General features: G+C 40.3%; 1 protein-coding gene across 1 annotated transcript in view; it reads left to right on the plus strand.

Annotated features, from left to right (window-relative positions):
• ephb3a (eph receptor B3a) overlaps positions 1–16,442 on the plus strand; it is an 86,374-nt gene extending 69,932 nt beyond the window's left edge. Inside the window, exons 14-15 of the mRNA XM_088334968.1 lie at positions 4,172–4,365; positions 13,318–16,442. Of these exons, the coding sequence (XP_088191094.1) occupies positions 4,172–4,365; positions 13,318–13,429 (306 nt within the window). The 3' untranslated portion in view covers positions 13,430–16,442. The remainder of the gene's footprint in view (positions 1–4,171; positions 4,366–13,317) is intronic.
• Positions 16,443–17,120: the final 678 nt, after the last annotated feature.

Below are 17,120 nucleotides of genomic sequence, written 5' to 3' on the forward strand. Positions count from 1 at the left end.
CACACAATTTTACTTATGGTGCCAGAAAACACTGATCTGTATAGTGCATGCTGATAGGTTAAAGAGTCTCTACACTTCTTCGCCTGCGTGTCAACAATGTTGGGAAAGACAAAAACAGATAACAGAAAGTCCTTCAACAAAAGACTAAACACTCCCTTTTACAAATGTATACATCTTAACCTCTTAAAATTCCTGTAAAATTCGCCCACAATCCAAGACGTACCCAAAGTAAAATGAATGCTGTTCTTGAACCATTTGGATAATATGGACGGTTTTTGTCTCTTTTGAAATGTAGGACTCTGAAGTTCTGATCCAAACGGAAAGAATCCCTGCAAGTGCTACTAACATTGAGTAATCTGAGTTGGAACACACATAAATAGATGTGTGTGTTTTTATTCAAAAATTTTTTGCAATCAAGTGCCTGGAGGTGAGTGTAGCAGGGGCATCTTAGCTGAAAACCAGGTGGGACAAATAGCTTGAAGCCTTACCTGCTACCCTGTCAAATGTGATCATAATATGCAATACTAAACATTTTACACATTTATCTAAGGGTAGGTTGAGGTGTTTCCAAAAGTGGCCATTTGGAAAAGAGCAGTTTGTCAAGAACCAGAAAAAAATCTGAACCCAATCGCGTGAAATTCTCACACAAGCTTTTTTTTTACGGGAAATGGGTAGTCATGCACGTTAGGCAGCCGGTCTGTCGTGGAAAGACGGAAAGCCAGAGACCGACGAGATCAATAACGAATCAGGATAACGAAAATAAACAGGAGAAACTAGACGAGAACAAAAACTAGAGAAACTAACAAACAGGACGAAAACATACAGAAACAAAACTGGAACCCGAAATTGAACAGGACAAAAATAAACGGGAACAATACCGAACTTGAAATACCAACAGCAAAAGAGGACCGAGTCAGAACCCACGTCTTGTGGGGAAAGTTCGTTTGACGGGCAGACAAAAAAGCAAGAGAGCGCTGAGCTTAATATAGAAAGAAAGCCAATCTCTCAACGAGCCGCAGCTGGCGCCACACGGGCGGGGCCAATTTGGCACCATGGCAACAGTGACACACACGGACGCGGCCAATTGGGCGCCATGGCAACCATGACACAGTTAACAACACTAAAACCTTTGCAAATGTATATTTTACTTTGGCCACTTTTTAGACATTGTTAGAGAGTTGTAAATGTTTGACTTTTCAGAAGTCAAATCAATAATTGTGAACACTTGCGTGTGATAATGGTGCGTAAAAAAGTAATCACGGAATGCCTTGCGCGCAGTATTTTCGGCTTTGTTTGAATACACCACCGGAAAATAGCATCAAATCATGTTTTGATTTTCATTAGATAACCAAATGTGTCAACAATCATTTCATTTGGTTACTGCTGATTTAAGATATTCGAAAATTACAGGAGGCGATCTTCCTTTCATCAAACAAGCCCGTAAATGCTATTGCGAGCTGTGGACCATGTAAAATGCCTGCTATTGGCCGAGAGTGGTTTCAATCAAAAGTTCGGAGGCTAACGGATGTAGGGGAAGTCATCTGACAAATCTGTTTATTTTTAAATGGGAGTCTTGGACCAAAATCAACAAATTACAAGAGAAAACATTGAACAAGGCAGGCATGCTTTTAGGCGGATTTTTCTAATCAATCTGCATTATCGTGTGTTTTGGAGTAAATATATTACACGGTTGGATTCACTAGACTCTCGCAGATGTATGGAGGCCATGTTTGCGTACCATCATCGAATATCTTGACAGCTGGGGGGTGTAATGTGAGTTACCCAGGCTTTATAGTTTTCAGGTATCTTGTTTCACACTGACAGTAAAATTTCTGTGAAGCGTATATTTTGAAATGATTGTCATATCTTGAATCCCAAGACTCCCCATTGATAGGTGATGTGATGTATTTCAGTGACTTGTGACATCATACTGACACGTCTTTGTTTACCAATCACCGGTGGGTCGTCAGAAAGTTAATGGGTTAAACCAAGAGCTTATTTGTACACAGATGAAGAAGTGGAATGTATGTTTATCAGAATGCACTATGCAAATCAGTGCTTCTGGCAAAAAACAGTAGTGTGATAATGAGATAAGCTCTAATGCCTTTTAATATGTCATCAGTAACACTAGTAATTTAGTGGTAAAGTCTTTGCTCTCACCACACCGATCCTGCTTCAATTCCCTTGGCAAAAGTCCGGTGTGCCTTTTGTATGAAAAAGTATACGGCAAAATATTATTTTTGGGTGGTGCGCCTAGTAGTCCAGAAACCCGGTCATTTGCAATTAAAATACTTTTACTTTTTACTTTTAATTTAGTGCATTTCTTCCAATACGGTTTCAAACTCAACGTGATACTACATTGCAAACACCCGATTCTAAATTCACATTTCTCGATAACGTAACACGATCAGTGGACACAAACAAAAAATGGAACCGAACTTTCGAAAATCGCTGAAGATTATATAGTACAAAAGCACATGTAAGTTGACGTTTTTTCACTGTCTGTCCGGGATTCACTCTTTATCTCCTCACTGCAGCTGTGTGTCCGCGTTCTGCTTTATTTCACCCTATTTACAACTTTGGTCTGCTTGCCCTCCAACCCTCCCAAATATGCAGACTGCAAAACTCCCCCATGACACAGACACACACACGAGCTGTTGTTGCCCCGAGGCTATCTGCAACACACAGACGTCGCAACTTCTTGCAGCCGGCTAAGAGAGAAGCGCGTCCCTCCATCGCATTACCCGGAGCCGCGCGACAATTCTCGGTGGAGCATCTTCCCGCCGCCGCGACTCAAAGCCAGACGTTACCACGTCGATAAGAAGAAAAGAGAAGAGAAACAGACGCGCTGAAAATTGCCATCGACAAAGGCGGCGTGAAGTAATGAAAGTATCAAAGTCAAGGGCCTCCATTGTTCCCGCACGCCTTCGTGTCGCACTCTTTGCTCAATAAGCAACAGTCAACAAGACCAAAATGAAAATGAAAATCCACGTGGTAGGAAAAGAGAGTCCCAGATGGGAAATTTTCATTGTTGTGGAGTTTTAGCAGCGTATGTAGAGAAAGACACGTCTTACCGTGCGAAATCCACCAAGTCGACGTTTGCAGTTGCCGGTTATTGTCTCAGCCATCCTTTGTTGGGCACTTCTAATTGTGTCATTTCCGAAGGATTCGAAGCTGGCAATATGCGATAGTGAAGTTTATTGGTGCACATACAAAATACGTACGTATAGATTTTTTCACACGACGCGGAAGAATCATCCCTAAGGCTTAGTGAGTGAGCAAGTAGAATTTCAATTTGGTAAAAAAAAAAAAAAAAGTTTAATTTGGCTCCTAAATTTCTCCTGAGTCCAAGGGAATGAAATGGGGAAAACATCCTTTCATAAACACACACATTGCAAACTTATCCAACCACATGAAGTTTCTGAACATCTCTGTTAGATTTGAATACTTCCCAAACATCTTGATAATAATTAGTTTGACATTATAGTTTCTGTCTTTCCTGGCATATACACTGGGGAAATTAAGGAAAACATCGGTAAAATAATTATAAGGGATGACCCGATTAGCAACACTGATATTCAACATTTTCAAAAATCCATCCATCCATATTCTGCGCCCCTTATTCTCACCCACCCCAACTATCTTTGGGCAGGGGGCAGGGGGCAGGGGACTGGTTGCCAGCCAATCACAGGGCACAGAGAGACATACAAACATTTTCACACTCCTTCATGCCTAAGTACAATTTGGATCTGCAAATTGACCTGCCTTGTATGTCTATGTAATGGTGGCAGAAATCAGAATGATCGGTGGAAACCCATGCAGGGGCACGGGGAGAACATGCAAATTCTGCCCAAGTAGGCCGGTAGCTGGATTTGACCCCTCGACCTCTGAACAGTGGGAATCATCCTTTGTGTTGTACTGATTTATGCTCTTTGCTCTTTGTTTCAAAGTGAAATTTTCAAGGCAAAATCGAACTACATTACATTTAGCCCCCCTCAATGTAAGTATTAAAGATAATCGTGAAGATTTTAAGATAAAAGTATAGTAAGATTAAAAAAAATACTAAAATTGAAGAAATGAACCTGCCAATGAGTAGTTTTTTTTATAAATTGACTTATGTAAACAACTTCTTGAAACCTCTGTTTATAATGTGTTCTGTCCCACCCTCAAGGTGATGACTGCAGTGGAGCAGGACTACCGACTTCCCCCGCCTATGGACTGCCCCATGGTGCTGCACCAGCTCATGCTGGAGTGCTGGATGAAAGAGCGCAACCTGAGGCCAAAGTTCTCACGTATTGTCAATACGTTGGACAAGCTGCTGCGCAACGCAGGCTGCCTCAAGGTGGTGACCAGCACCTACTCAGGGTAAGCAAAGAAGAACAGTTATTTTTTCTTTAATGCTGACAATGGCCTCGTGCCATTTGAAACATGACACCAAAACTTAACTCTCCTATTCTAAAATACAGACCAATCAGAGTGTTGAGAAAGATTGCTCTAAGTCAGGGTGGGCAAACTGTTTGAGTGGCAGAGCACTGTGGGTTGAAAATCATTCACAAAAGAAAAACTGCAGGTCATTGTTTGAAATGATGCAGCTCATTTTCCTCTCGTGGTTCTCCAAGCATGGTTTCGTGGGTAGGATTAAATACATTGGCTGGCCGTAGTTTGCCCTTCCTTGGTCTAAATACTTCAAATGGAATTGGATAGAGATTTGAAATGGTTCAAATAAAGGCTATAATTGACTATACCGTCTACAAATTAGCCAATCATTATCCAGCCTCATTTCAACCTCGGCAGCAGGCAGGTCTCAGGCACAGGTTATAGATTTATTGATCCCCATGTGTTGTAGGTTGATATTTTTAAATGTAAACATAAAGGTGTGTTTAGTCTTGTTGGATGAATATACTCATGGTTTTCCAAACTTAATTTAACCAAAGGACATATTAAATGATTTGTCATTATTGTTAGTGAGGTACTGTAAACAGATTTTCAACTTCTCCATTGGACATAATATCAATGTGTACTCAATGGTGCAGGAATACGGAGAACAAATCCTGCCATATGAAAAAATAAATGCATACATAAATAAATACATGAAAATATATTCCATATAAATAAACAAACTCAAATAAATCAAATAATAACTAAATATATGACATAAATGCATTTTTAATGATAAATGGCTTTATTGTCATTATACAATGACATAATGAAATTACAGGGTATAACAAATTGGAAAGACAAACATGTGTAAAAGGATAAAAATGTAAAAAACCCAAGAACTATAGATTCAAATATGTATGCATATTGTAGCCGCACAGCGGCGCAGTGGTTAGCGCGTGTGCGGCACAATTCTAAGGTCATATGATCGAACCTTCCTGTGTGGAGTTTGCATATTCTACCCGTGCTTGCGTGGGTTTGCTCCGGGCACTCCGGTTTCCAAAAACACATTCCAAAAACATGCATGTTAGGTTCATTGGCCGGTCCAAATTGTCCCTGGGTGTGAATGAGCGAGTGAGTTGTGTGTCTCTGTGTGCCCTGCGACTGGCTGGCAACCAGTTCAGAGTGTCTCCTTCCCACTGCCCGATGATCGCTGAGATGGGCCCTACCACCCCCGCGACCCTACTGATGATAAGCAGTGCAGACAATGGATGGATGGATGGTATGCATACTGTCATTTATTTTGTGTAATTTGGTATTTTGTTGTCATTTGTTTGGTCATGCATTTTGGCGTGTATTTTGTAACAACACAATGTTTTTCAAATGACTGTTTGAGATTTTCATCTATTGGCGATTCTCTCATCACTGATCAACCACTACATGAAAGTTTGACCTGCCCCCTCATTTGAATAACATTTTGTTGTGCCAAAATATACAAAAATACATGACAAAATAATTTACAAAAGACACAACAAATACCAAAGTAAAAGCCAAAATCAATGACAACACGCATAAATTAATAAATTGCATATATGTCATATATTTAGGTACTGCGTGATTTATATATATTTTTCTGTTTATATAGCATATATTTGTAGATATCTATCTATATATTATACATTCATTTCTATACATGGCAGGATTAGTCTTCCATACAGGGGTTGATTAGAGTTCCCCTAGGCAATGATCTTGAGGCAAAAGTTCAAAATTATTAAATCAGAGTTGAAATTAACTTGGTGAATTTGGGATTTGGCATGACAACTTCTCGTAAAAGACTCCAAGCCAGCCGGCAGATCATTCCGAAGTGCCAAAAGGATTTTTAATTTTGGCATTTTATAAACCGCGCTGGAAATGCGAAAAAGCCACTTTTTTTTTTTTGCAACTGGTTCTCAAAACAAGTCAAACGAACTCCAAACTTGACATGTTGGCAAGGCGGGATGGCGGATGCTCTCAATTAGCACATCATCTTCCACATCTGTTACCATGAGCAGTCAAGTGTGCGCGCCTTTTTCCGCCTTGGCAAACTTTCCGTAAATAAGATTTCAACAAAGTTTGTGAGTTCAATTGGGAAAACTCAAATTTATTTCCATAACTAAGCTCAGGTGCGTTACAGAAAAAAGGGAATTAGTTATCGTTAATACTGTAATTACATTTCAAAAGTAATTCTGTTACCCTGGACTATTGATACCCAAAAGTAGCATGTTACTCTGAAATTAACTACTTAGTTACAAATTACCGTATGTATGGGGCTGAGTGGTTAGTGCGTCTGCGATACAGTACTGAGGCTCTAATCCATCTTTCCTGTACGGAGTTTGCATGTTCTTCCCGTGCTTGCGTGGGTTTTCTCCGGGCACTCCAGCTTCCACCCACATTCCAAAAAATATGCATGTCAGGTGAATTGGCCGGTCCAAATTGTCCCTATGAGTGAATGAGCACGTGGGCTGTCTGTCTCTGTGTACCCTGAGACTGGCTGGCAACCAGTTCAAAGTGTCCCCTGATCACTGCCTGAAGATAGCTGGGATGGGCTCCAGCACCCCCGCAACCCTGCTGAGGGAAAGCGGTGCAGATAATGGATGGATGGATACTGACATTGAAGCAGACCGCCTACAACTGCTTAAAAATAGCCACATCATAAAAGAAATAGAGAAAACGTGTACAACAACCTGTGCAAGTGGTGAACCCTCTTTATTTATTTTCTCGCGTAATCTTGAGAGCAAACACCAAGACACTCCATATCCATTTTGTCTCTGGGCTTTAAACTACTCAAACTACTCAAAGATTGCCTCTTCCTTTGTTGAGTACTGCCCACGACCTATTTTTTTCCAAAACAAATTTACAAATAAATAGCCGAAAATTCAGCTCTCTTCTACTGAAATTCTGTACTTTTGCCTCATTGATTTAGTTGTTACTGTATAAGCCAGGTCTCCTCACCATGCACTGTCTATCATTTGCTACTGCTAACAAGCAACCAAAGTTGTGCATTTAAATTCACCCCCTGATATCTGTATTTTATTTTATAGTTGAAAATACGGCTTGAGTGCGAGTATTTACGATAAGGAAAATATCACTCGAGAGAAATTCTTGATTGAGACGATGCTACCATAACTCCAATGTGATGTTTTGATAAGCAGTGTGATGCTGGCGAACTAAAGGATAATCGGTACGTCCTGAGCAAGGGGGGAACAACTATCGAACAATTGATGGTGAGATTTGTAAACTATTTTTAATAAGTAGCAGAGTACCACACCATGTTGTAATGTTGTTTGAATTACAATGTTTTATCAATAATAGTAAATGGTAAATGGACTGTCTTTGTATATTGCTTTACCAGACACTGGGCTCTCCCTAAGTGCTTTACACTTTCCCATTTTACCCATTCACACACGCACTCACACACTAATAACAAATACAGCAGATAATCATAATTATTGCATTCCCCGACTCGTTACCTAGATATGTATTTGCATTACTCCGTAACGCCTTACTTTCAACACTGCCTGAGCTTTCCATTATGAGACTTTTTTGCTTTAAAATTGGATTTGTGAAAAAGTGAAACGATTTTGCAAACACACAGCTTCAAGCCGGCTGCCTGTTGTGCACCGACCCAGCAGGGGTGACAGTGTGGAGTAAAGGCAGCCTTTTTCTACTCTCAGGTGGATGTGAAATCCCACTGTGCGTTTTTGTTGCACAAGTCAAGAAATTCACTTTAATACCAATCAGGTTTGATTTCTTTTAAATCTCCCCAAATAAATGATAAATCATGCGAAATATACTGAAACGTGATATATTCGGAAACCGAACAGTTGAAATGAGAAGCGAGTTCGCTTTTAAAAATCCTTCTTTGTTATAATAGCAACAAAAACTGAAACAAAGTGAGCGTGCTTTACTTGCCGGCTCTGATAATAAGCATGTAACACTTTCGATTGTTCCCCTTTTCTACACAGAAGCTGAGCTCTGCGCAGAAAAACAAAAGGATAATACAAAGAGTGCTCCTTCACCCCTTGTGAAATTGTGCCCTCCATTGTGTCTGAAAGCTGTTAGGCGGAGGATGAAGTCGCTGCCCTCAGGCTTGTTGAAATAAGACGTCTTGCTGAAGACAAATACGGCGGACTCGGGAAGAGGCAAATGAGATTCATTCTTGTAGGGTTTGTCCGCTTTCCGCTTGTTTTTAGAGGAGCCCTTGCTGTCTTCAAGCCAGGAGGCGTTTGAAGCCTCTGCCTCAGCCACAGATACATCCCCATGAAGCTAACTTATTCATAGGCATTGGTGCGCCCAGCGATTATTTGTTTGCCGAGAATGCGGCGGTTCCAGTGAGTCTGAGAATTTATACAGAAATTAGCGGGCTGGCATATTTTTTCACTCATCCTTACACTATTCATCCATTCAGCCTTACACGATTTTTAGTCCCTATATTACATGTTTTACACTAGAGTACCATGTCTAATCTTGTTGCACAAAATATTTCACAAAAATGATATCAATGACAATAAAGACCATTCTAATTCTAATTCATCAATCCATCCATTTATCCTTGTACCACTAATCCATCCTTGTACTATCCATCCATCCATCTATCCATAAATCCACATAATGGCCCTTAGACCACCCAGCCATCCCGCCCATCAACTCACCTGTTGATTTCTTATGGCATTAGGCAAACCCTTAACTTTTTGCCATCTAATAGCTGTGTGTTTTGATAAGTGAAAACCCTTTCTTGTCAGGAACGCTTGCCGTCACGTTCAAATGTGGTATTTTTATTTGCTGGTATGGGAGGCACCCTGAGTTACTTTGTGTTTGTTATAGATCAGTGTTGGGCCTTCAGAGCCTTCAAGCCTTCTCTGCTGGCCTAAAATGTTTGGGAATCATTGGATAGTTGTGCATTTTGTCCATGATTCCAAATTGTATGAGGTTCCTTTCGTTGCTTTCACTCTGGTCACCCCGCTTCCATGTATGTGGTTCCATAAAGTATCACAGAAAGGAGTTGAAGCTTATTTAAACTTCTAAAAAAATACAAAGGATTTATTAATCCATGTGAGTGCAATCGTATTGCCTCAAGCAACACATCCGTGACTTCTATTTTGAATCAGATAACATTGGGATGGTTTGTTTCCTAAAATGTTCTCTGGTTGATAAATGGTAGTCAGCAAATGGAACTACAGGGGGTTTGCTTTGCAAGTGGCGCCATCTAAAGGAAACTTTTAAAACTGCAGGTGTTTGACGTAATGCCCCCATTTTGTTCTTTTGGTTCTCTAAAGCATTTTCTCGCAGGCTGGATTAACTCCGTTGGCGGGCCTGATCTGGCCCATGTTGTTAAATACTACAGTGGGAAATGAAAAGGACATCTACATTATTCAATTACTGGATATAATTGACTTAAGCAGCCACAAATTAGCCAATCATTATCTAGCCTCATTTCAACATCATCAGCAGGCAGGTCCCTGGCACAGGTTATTAACTGATTGATCCTTATGTGTTGTAAGTTGAAATTTTTAAATGAAAGCAAAAGAACACTTTTAGTCTTGTCGGATGGATATACTCAGGGTTTTCCAACCTTAATTTAATCAAGGAACAAATTTAGTGATTTGTCATCATTGTTACATATTTTCAAGCTCTTCATTGGACATTATATTGATGTGTACACAATAGCATAGGAGTATAGAGGACCAATCCTCCCACATGTTAAGTTAAATGTATGCATAAATAAATACTGATGAATATATGCCATATAAATAAATGAACACATTAAAAAAACAAATCATACCTAAATATTTGATGAACCAAATTTTTTAAATGAATTAATGCTTTATTCTTGTTATTCAATACAGGGGTCAGGAACCTATATGGCTTTTTTTAATAAGTACATAAAGTTTGGAGATAAAATAGAGCTTGCACGATTATTTTATGTATGTTTAAATGCTGAGCCAATTGTCCCACGTTCGAAGCCAAGACGATTATTAATGTTCTAAGATTTGGTCCAGAATATATAGGATACAATTTTAACTACAGTTAACATTCAAGGAGCAGTAACTGGTGACATCATACAGACATATTAGGAGGCGACTCGCAAGTGGGTTAAAGCATGTCAATAGTAATAACCCTCGGATGCATGTGTGGGATCAAAAATAACCCCATGGGTTGTTATTCTTTAAAATCTTTGAAAATAAAGAAAAGTTGTAATATTGTCATATTCCAGGTATTCCTCATAAAACATGTGTATGACATGATGCTGTTAGTATTTTTATTTTTTTTCCCCACTAATTATCAAACCCACTCACGGAAGAGTGTATTTACTGGTAGGTCATGTACTAAGGGTTGAGAGCTTACAAAAAAAAGCTAGCACAGAAAATGCACTTTCCTTTTTAAAATCGAAAATCGTATCAAAATTGCAACACCGGTCTAAAAAAATCGCAAATAGGTATTTTTCCCAAAATCATGCAGCTCAAGTTAAAATTTTGATGAGAGAAAGGATGATCAATTTTATGTACAAATAAAAATTCTTTTTGGTGAATAAAATGTGGCTGTATTCTTAAATGAGGATAATCATTATTGATGCTTTTTATATGTGTTGCAGTAAATGTTTTATAGCCACAGGATAGTTAGTGTTGGATTGATTCAGTCTGCTGAAGGCCTGGGTGTAAAATGCACGGCCCGGATCTGGTCTAAATAAAGCTGCCGTGGCTATCACAGCACCTGGTGTCTGATATGTATTACTCTGTAATGAATTAAGCAGACACCATTTCTCTTGCTCTGTAACACCATCCTGTTTAAGACTGGCACAAAAGCTAAAAATGACACGTCACGTATGCAGGTGGCGGCCAGCTCCTTGGCTCGTCACTTCTCTCCAGCACTGGTGGACCCGCGGCAAGCAACACGCCAGAAATTGGGCTCAGTGAAGCTAATGGTGCGTAGAAATCTAACGACTGACCTCGGTTTAATTCCTCCAATGGTGGGGCGAGATGCCAGAATTTTAGCAATAGGACCGACAGCAGCTAGTGCTGCTGATGTGGAAAAGCAGGCGGTGATGAAGTGTGAGTAATAAGGGAGATTGAGGAGAATCTAAAAAAGAGAAATGTGTTTAATTAGCTTGCTAATGAGCTTTTTAATGCATGAGGGATAGTGCGCGCCCAGTGCCGTCTCGGGGTAACAGGAGAGAAGTGTGTGTCTGTGTGTGCGTGTTTGTGCCAGGCGAGCTTGTACGCATATTATGGTACGTGTCACTGTGTGCTGATGACATGCCAATGATTAATTTATGGCCTCATCTGTATGCAACAGCTAGAGATAGTGGCAGGAAGAGGAGGAGGAGGCATTGCGTTGTCAGAGCGTGATTGTAACGATGGTCGGCTTGATGGCGTCCCGAGGGAGTGGATATGCGAGGCATGCAAAACTATCTGGAAGCTGTCTTATAGCCCACCGGTTCTCAAATGGGGATTCACAGGCTGGTTGGCAGATTGCATTTTGGAATGAGCTATGTTGATTTAAATGCATACCCTTAGACTATCAATGGCTTATTTACATGCGGGGAATGTCTGACTGGGATCTGGAATCTGATTTTTGGAGCAATCCCATGTATCGTTTACATGACTAGTGATAAACAAGCAACATGCTGCTTGCAAGTAATCCAGTCGGAGTGGCGAAGCCCAATTAATGTCATTATGCAAATAGACGCAGTTTCCACATGTTGTGATGGTTTGGTGCCTACAGTCTCTCTTTTCCCCAATAGATGGCAGCTTTTCCCCATTTTCCAGTACTCCTCACTTTTCTTCTCCCCAGGTGTTTTCAATCAGACAATCAGCCACCTTGCCATAATTACCCTGGGATCCCACCTCACTTTGCTTAACCATTTTAATTCCTGAAAACTTTTAGTCCCTAAAACGACAAGCTTCGTCCACCCAAGCCATCTTCCTTAAAGGTAGTCCCAAATCTTCCGTTTGAGATTTTTCTTCAACTAAAGACCCCCTCTCTAGTTTCCCTCGCAAACCTCCCTCTCAAGAGCTCCTCTTCAATCCCGGTCCCACGACCACTTCTTGCCAGTAAAGTATTTTGTTATTGCTGTTTGAATAAATTTCCCCCCTAGTGGGGTTTGACCACATTCCTTGTGTCCTGCGTTTGGGTCTGACACCTCATGACACATTTCACTAAAGACAATGTCAAAGTCCACAGATGATAGAGGCACCTACAAAGAAAACAAATATCCCAGATAAATAGATAAACTGCATGTGCACATGAATGCGCACAAGCAATGCATTGATTTGGGGGTACATTTATGATCCCACAACCAAAATATAAACATGTTACTGTTCCTGTACTAAAATCTGTAAATGTCTTGTCACTAAGGCCACAGAGCCAATGACAGACAATTGACACTTTTTTGCATCACTGACTTCATATTGTAAATATGGTGCAATGGAAGGTATTTTAGTTCTCTAGATGAGGTTTATACAGTATTTGTATTTTCATCACATTGCTGTTTTTCTGCGTTGTCTCTTTTGGCTTTGGTTCTGACACAGTTGTAATATAAACATTTCAATTTATATTCTTAAGGTTTGGTATGCAGTTATTCCATGAAAAATACACATTTTTTTGCCTAAATCTGTGTTGTGTTTATAGTACTATTAACTAACGCCAGGAGGGAGGGTTCTATTTTTGGATGATCATTGACGTTTCCAAGCAAAAGGTTTCTGATCTGTATTGATCTATTCTATCCGTATTTACTTCAATTAAATAGAAAATTGACAGTATCCCCTACCCCAAGTGCTAATTTTAATTAATTTGAGATAATAATAGTACAAATGCAAGTAAGAAAAAAACCTGTGTGTGTGTGTGTTTGTACAGTGACTCGTGATTTGACCGGCCGCTAACTCTGTTGAATTCCCCCGACAGGGACTTGCTGAGGCTCGGAGGAACACTGCCTGGACACAACAGGAAGAGTCCCGACAGCAGCGAGGAAATCGTGCGGCAACAAATGAGTCAAACGCTCCCCATCCGAGTGTGAGCAATCTCAAAGAGAAGCAGAGCCCTAAATAAACTACCTAGAAGACTCTGACGCAAAGAGCCCAATGTAAAATAAAGAAGATAAAAAGAGGAGAGCTTCCGCCAAGCAGAATGGATGGCCCGGACGACGACGTTCCTGCGAGCGCTCGGGAAATTGTGTTTAAAGAGAACGCTTCATTGCCGGGTTGTGTGTTACACTACGTGTGTGTGTGTTCTTCATTTGTGGTTTTGTGACTGTTGACATAAAGCCAAACTTCTTTTGGGCCCTCTCAGGTTGTGATTGCATGTCTGCATGTGTTCTCTGTTGGTTGGGAGCCAATTAGGCTTCTCTTCCAGAGGAGAAGCGCATAAAAACTGGAATGAGGGTCTCCAAGGATCAGCCAGTGCCAAAATTGAAAGAGTGGGGGTAGAGGTTTTCTGTTTAATTTCTTCTTTCCACTATCAATTGGCAATTGGGTTGACTCGAGTTTTTCCCCCCCTCCAAACACTGAAAATGATGTAAAATTGTATTGCGGGGTCAAATGTTGAAAGCTTTTTCCTCCTTCCACTGCAATGTTCATGTTAGATAGCTAACTTCGTACCGTGACCTTCCCTAAATGTCATTCCTTTGAGATAAAGGTAAGATATCATGCCCAACCCCATAAAGCCCGGCCCAAATTTTCATGCCTAGAATCTCAATCCTTACGTTTGGGTTCGGGCCAGGCTTCTTTCTCGCTGACTTTTCTTTTTTTACTTATCCACCCGTCGTTGTACTTTGTCCGAGCGACACAAAGAAAGAGAAAAAAAAAGAACAATGAGAGAGAAGCCCGGCCTGGCCCTCACAAATAAGATATGAAAATTAGGGTTCTCTTCAGGCTCTGTCCCACAAATCAAGTTTATTGGTCAGGCTGAAGCCAGGTCTGGCTTTTATACCCTTGGGCTCGGGCCAGGGCAGGCTGGATTTTTTTTGGGCCGGATCTTACCTCTACTTTCAGGACGATTCTGTTCTTTCTCTAAGTCCCATGTGGATACATTGACAATGCTAAGTGGAGCCCAAAGAGCCTACCGTATGAGCTAGTTAGCAGCCAGCACTTGTGCAGCTGTCTATAGCAGTGTTTCTATTGTTAGTGTTTCTATTACAGTCACCCGACTAACTCTTTTGCTGCTCAAATGTGTTGGGATTCAAAGGTATATAGACAATGAAAAACAATATATAAGGCTTGATTTTTACGTTTTTTTTAGACTTTTTCGTTGCGTGACAAGTTTCTTCTCATGATGTGCCAAAATTTCAATAACATTTATTTTTGACTCTATTTTTTGGGCTTGGTTTGTGGTCATTTTATTTAGCTTGTTAGTCGCAATCAGAAAGTACAGGACACCATGGGACAAAAGTTACATTTTAAAAACAAACTATAAATGATTCTCTTCAAAGTAATGTCTCTAAAACCTGGGAAACATTATCTTCCTTCATGCCCTCTTCGGGTATTTTTTCCAGATTTTCCACATCGCCGTTGTCATGGCCAGCTTGATATCGCCTGTGCCTCTAAAATGGAACCTCTTGATCACTCCCTTTAACTTGGGAAGGAGGAAAAAGATGCTTTAATTGTATTTGTAGAAAACGTTTGAATTAAGAATTCGGGTTTGGAATCTGCTAATGTTTGTGATATCCTGGAGCTTTTGTAACAGATCATGTACTTTGTACATTTACGTTATTTAGGGTTAAGAAAAACAAAGCACAAATAAGTTGAACAACACATTTCTTAATTTGTCTGAAATTGGCGGCTAACAAGCTACCTTATCTTTCAAAATGGTGTTTACTTTCTCTTTTATGCTTTAAATAATCTCAACCTAGGTTTGAATCATTAAAAATCGCAGATTTTTTGTGTAAACAAGTAATAAGGTGCATTTGGATTTATTTTGTATTCATTTGCCACTTGAAAACAAAGAACAAATAATTACATTTTTTTTATAATTACCTTGCCAACTGATCCCTTTCATGTTTTTATTTGAAGGGGGACACTTTCCAATTCAATCCGCTTCCTCCAATACTGTCTTCCACACACACACACACACGCACACTGGGAGAATTCCGTGTTGTAATTGTGTACAAAGCATCCAAGTCTTCGCACGGTGTCTCCTGACAAAAGGAAGGCCGCCATCGACACTGTGCTGGACACGTCCGTTACGTGCATGCCAAAGTGGAACCTTCCACATTGTATGTTGCTTTGGTGGCAATGGCTATGGACTTTAACGTCCACGTTTTCTTATTTGAAACATTTACACATTGTTTTGAATGCTAACTTATGACTGATGAAGGTGTATTTGTGCTTTTTTTACTGGGGGTTTGATGATTTTTATTACGACGCTTGTGCGCATTTATGTGTGTGTGTTGTTCTTCTGGTGATCTTGTCAGAATGGATGAGCGCACCCTTCTAAAAGGACAAAAACAGATATCCCTGCTCTGTATATTTTATTTTTTTGCATTTGAATGAGCGACGCCTGTGAATTGTAAACCCTACTTTGGCAGACACGTTACTGTTGAAAGCGTTGTAACATTATTGGACTGACCTACAAACGTGCATTGAACGTTCACTTCCATTGGTAGTTTACCAATGGTGGCCGTGTTTTTTTTTTAGATATATGACAGCCTGTATGTGTGTGTGTGTATGTATATATATATATATATATATATATATATATATATATATATACACAGTAACTCTTTAGCTCAATCACCGTTTTACTGCTTTCTGACCTGACTTTGGACTCTGTGTGACCTTTGTTTACATGCTTGTTTGTTGGTGAGAAGCAAACGATGGCAAAATTAAAGTATAATGGTCATTACATATCTAAAACCACATGTCACAAAGGAAGAAAAAATGTGCGTCCATGAGAGCAGACTTTTTCCTGTGCGATTCAAGGTGTAGTAGATACTGTATATCGAGAAAAGAAAAGGCCAGAAAACTAAAAGAAAAATCTGCATTTCTCCTTCAATATTTTTACGATAATCATATGCAAATAAATTATTAAACAGATCTTTGGTATTCTCTTTGATTTCACAACATGTTTGCCAGGCTGGATTTGCAGGTCTCATCTGGCCAAGGGATGAAAAGAAGGAATAGCAAATATGTTTTACCTCCACAGTCGGAATATCACAGCAGCTCGGGAAGGGTTCATTAGGTCTTAAGGATGAATTTAAACGACAGTAGCAATCTGCGCAGCTCACCAAAAAATGACATCATGACTAGAATAGAAGATTTCCTTTGCTTGAGTGTTACTGGCGAGTGGTTAGCGCATCAGCCCCACAATGCGGAGGTCCAGGGTTTATATTCAGGGTGCCAGCGTGGGTTTCTTCCAAACACTCCGTTTTCCTGCAACTTTAAAAAAAACATACATGGCAGGTTGATTGGTGACTCCAAATTGTCCCCAGGACTGAATGAGCAAGTAAATTGTCTGTCTGTGTGTGCCCTGAGACTGGCTGGCTGGTTCAGGGTGTGCCCTGTCCACTGCTCAAAGATGGCTGGGATGGGTATCCGCACCCTGCAACCCTAGTGAAGATAAGCGGTGCAGGAAATGGATGGATTTGTTACTGGGGAACCTTCAAGGAGACCAATTTAATGTGGCTGTCGCTGTTCTTCTGCTTTCATCCATCAACCAGGACGCAAAGCCCAGAACAGGTGAGCTAAGCTATCACCTCCGTTTTTTATCGGCAG

Source organism: Urocampus carinirostris, chromosome 1 (genome assembly GCF_059441175.1).
Source record: "Urocampus carinirostris isolate Australia breed hairy pipefish chromosome 1, RoL_Ucar_1.0, whole genome shotgun sequence".
Classification (NCBI taxonomy): Eukaryota; Metazoa; Chordata; class Actinopteri; order Syngnathiformes; family Syngnathidae; genus Urocampus; species Urocampus carinirostris.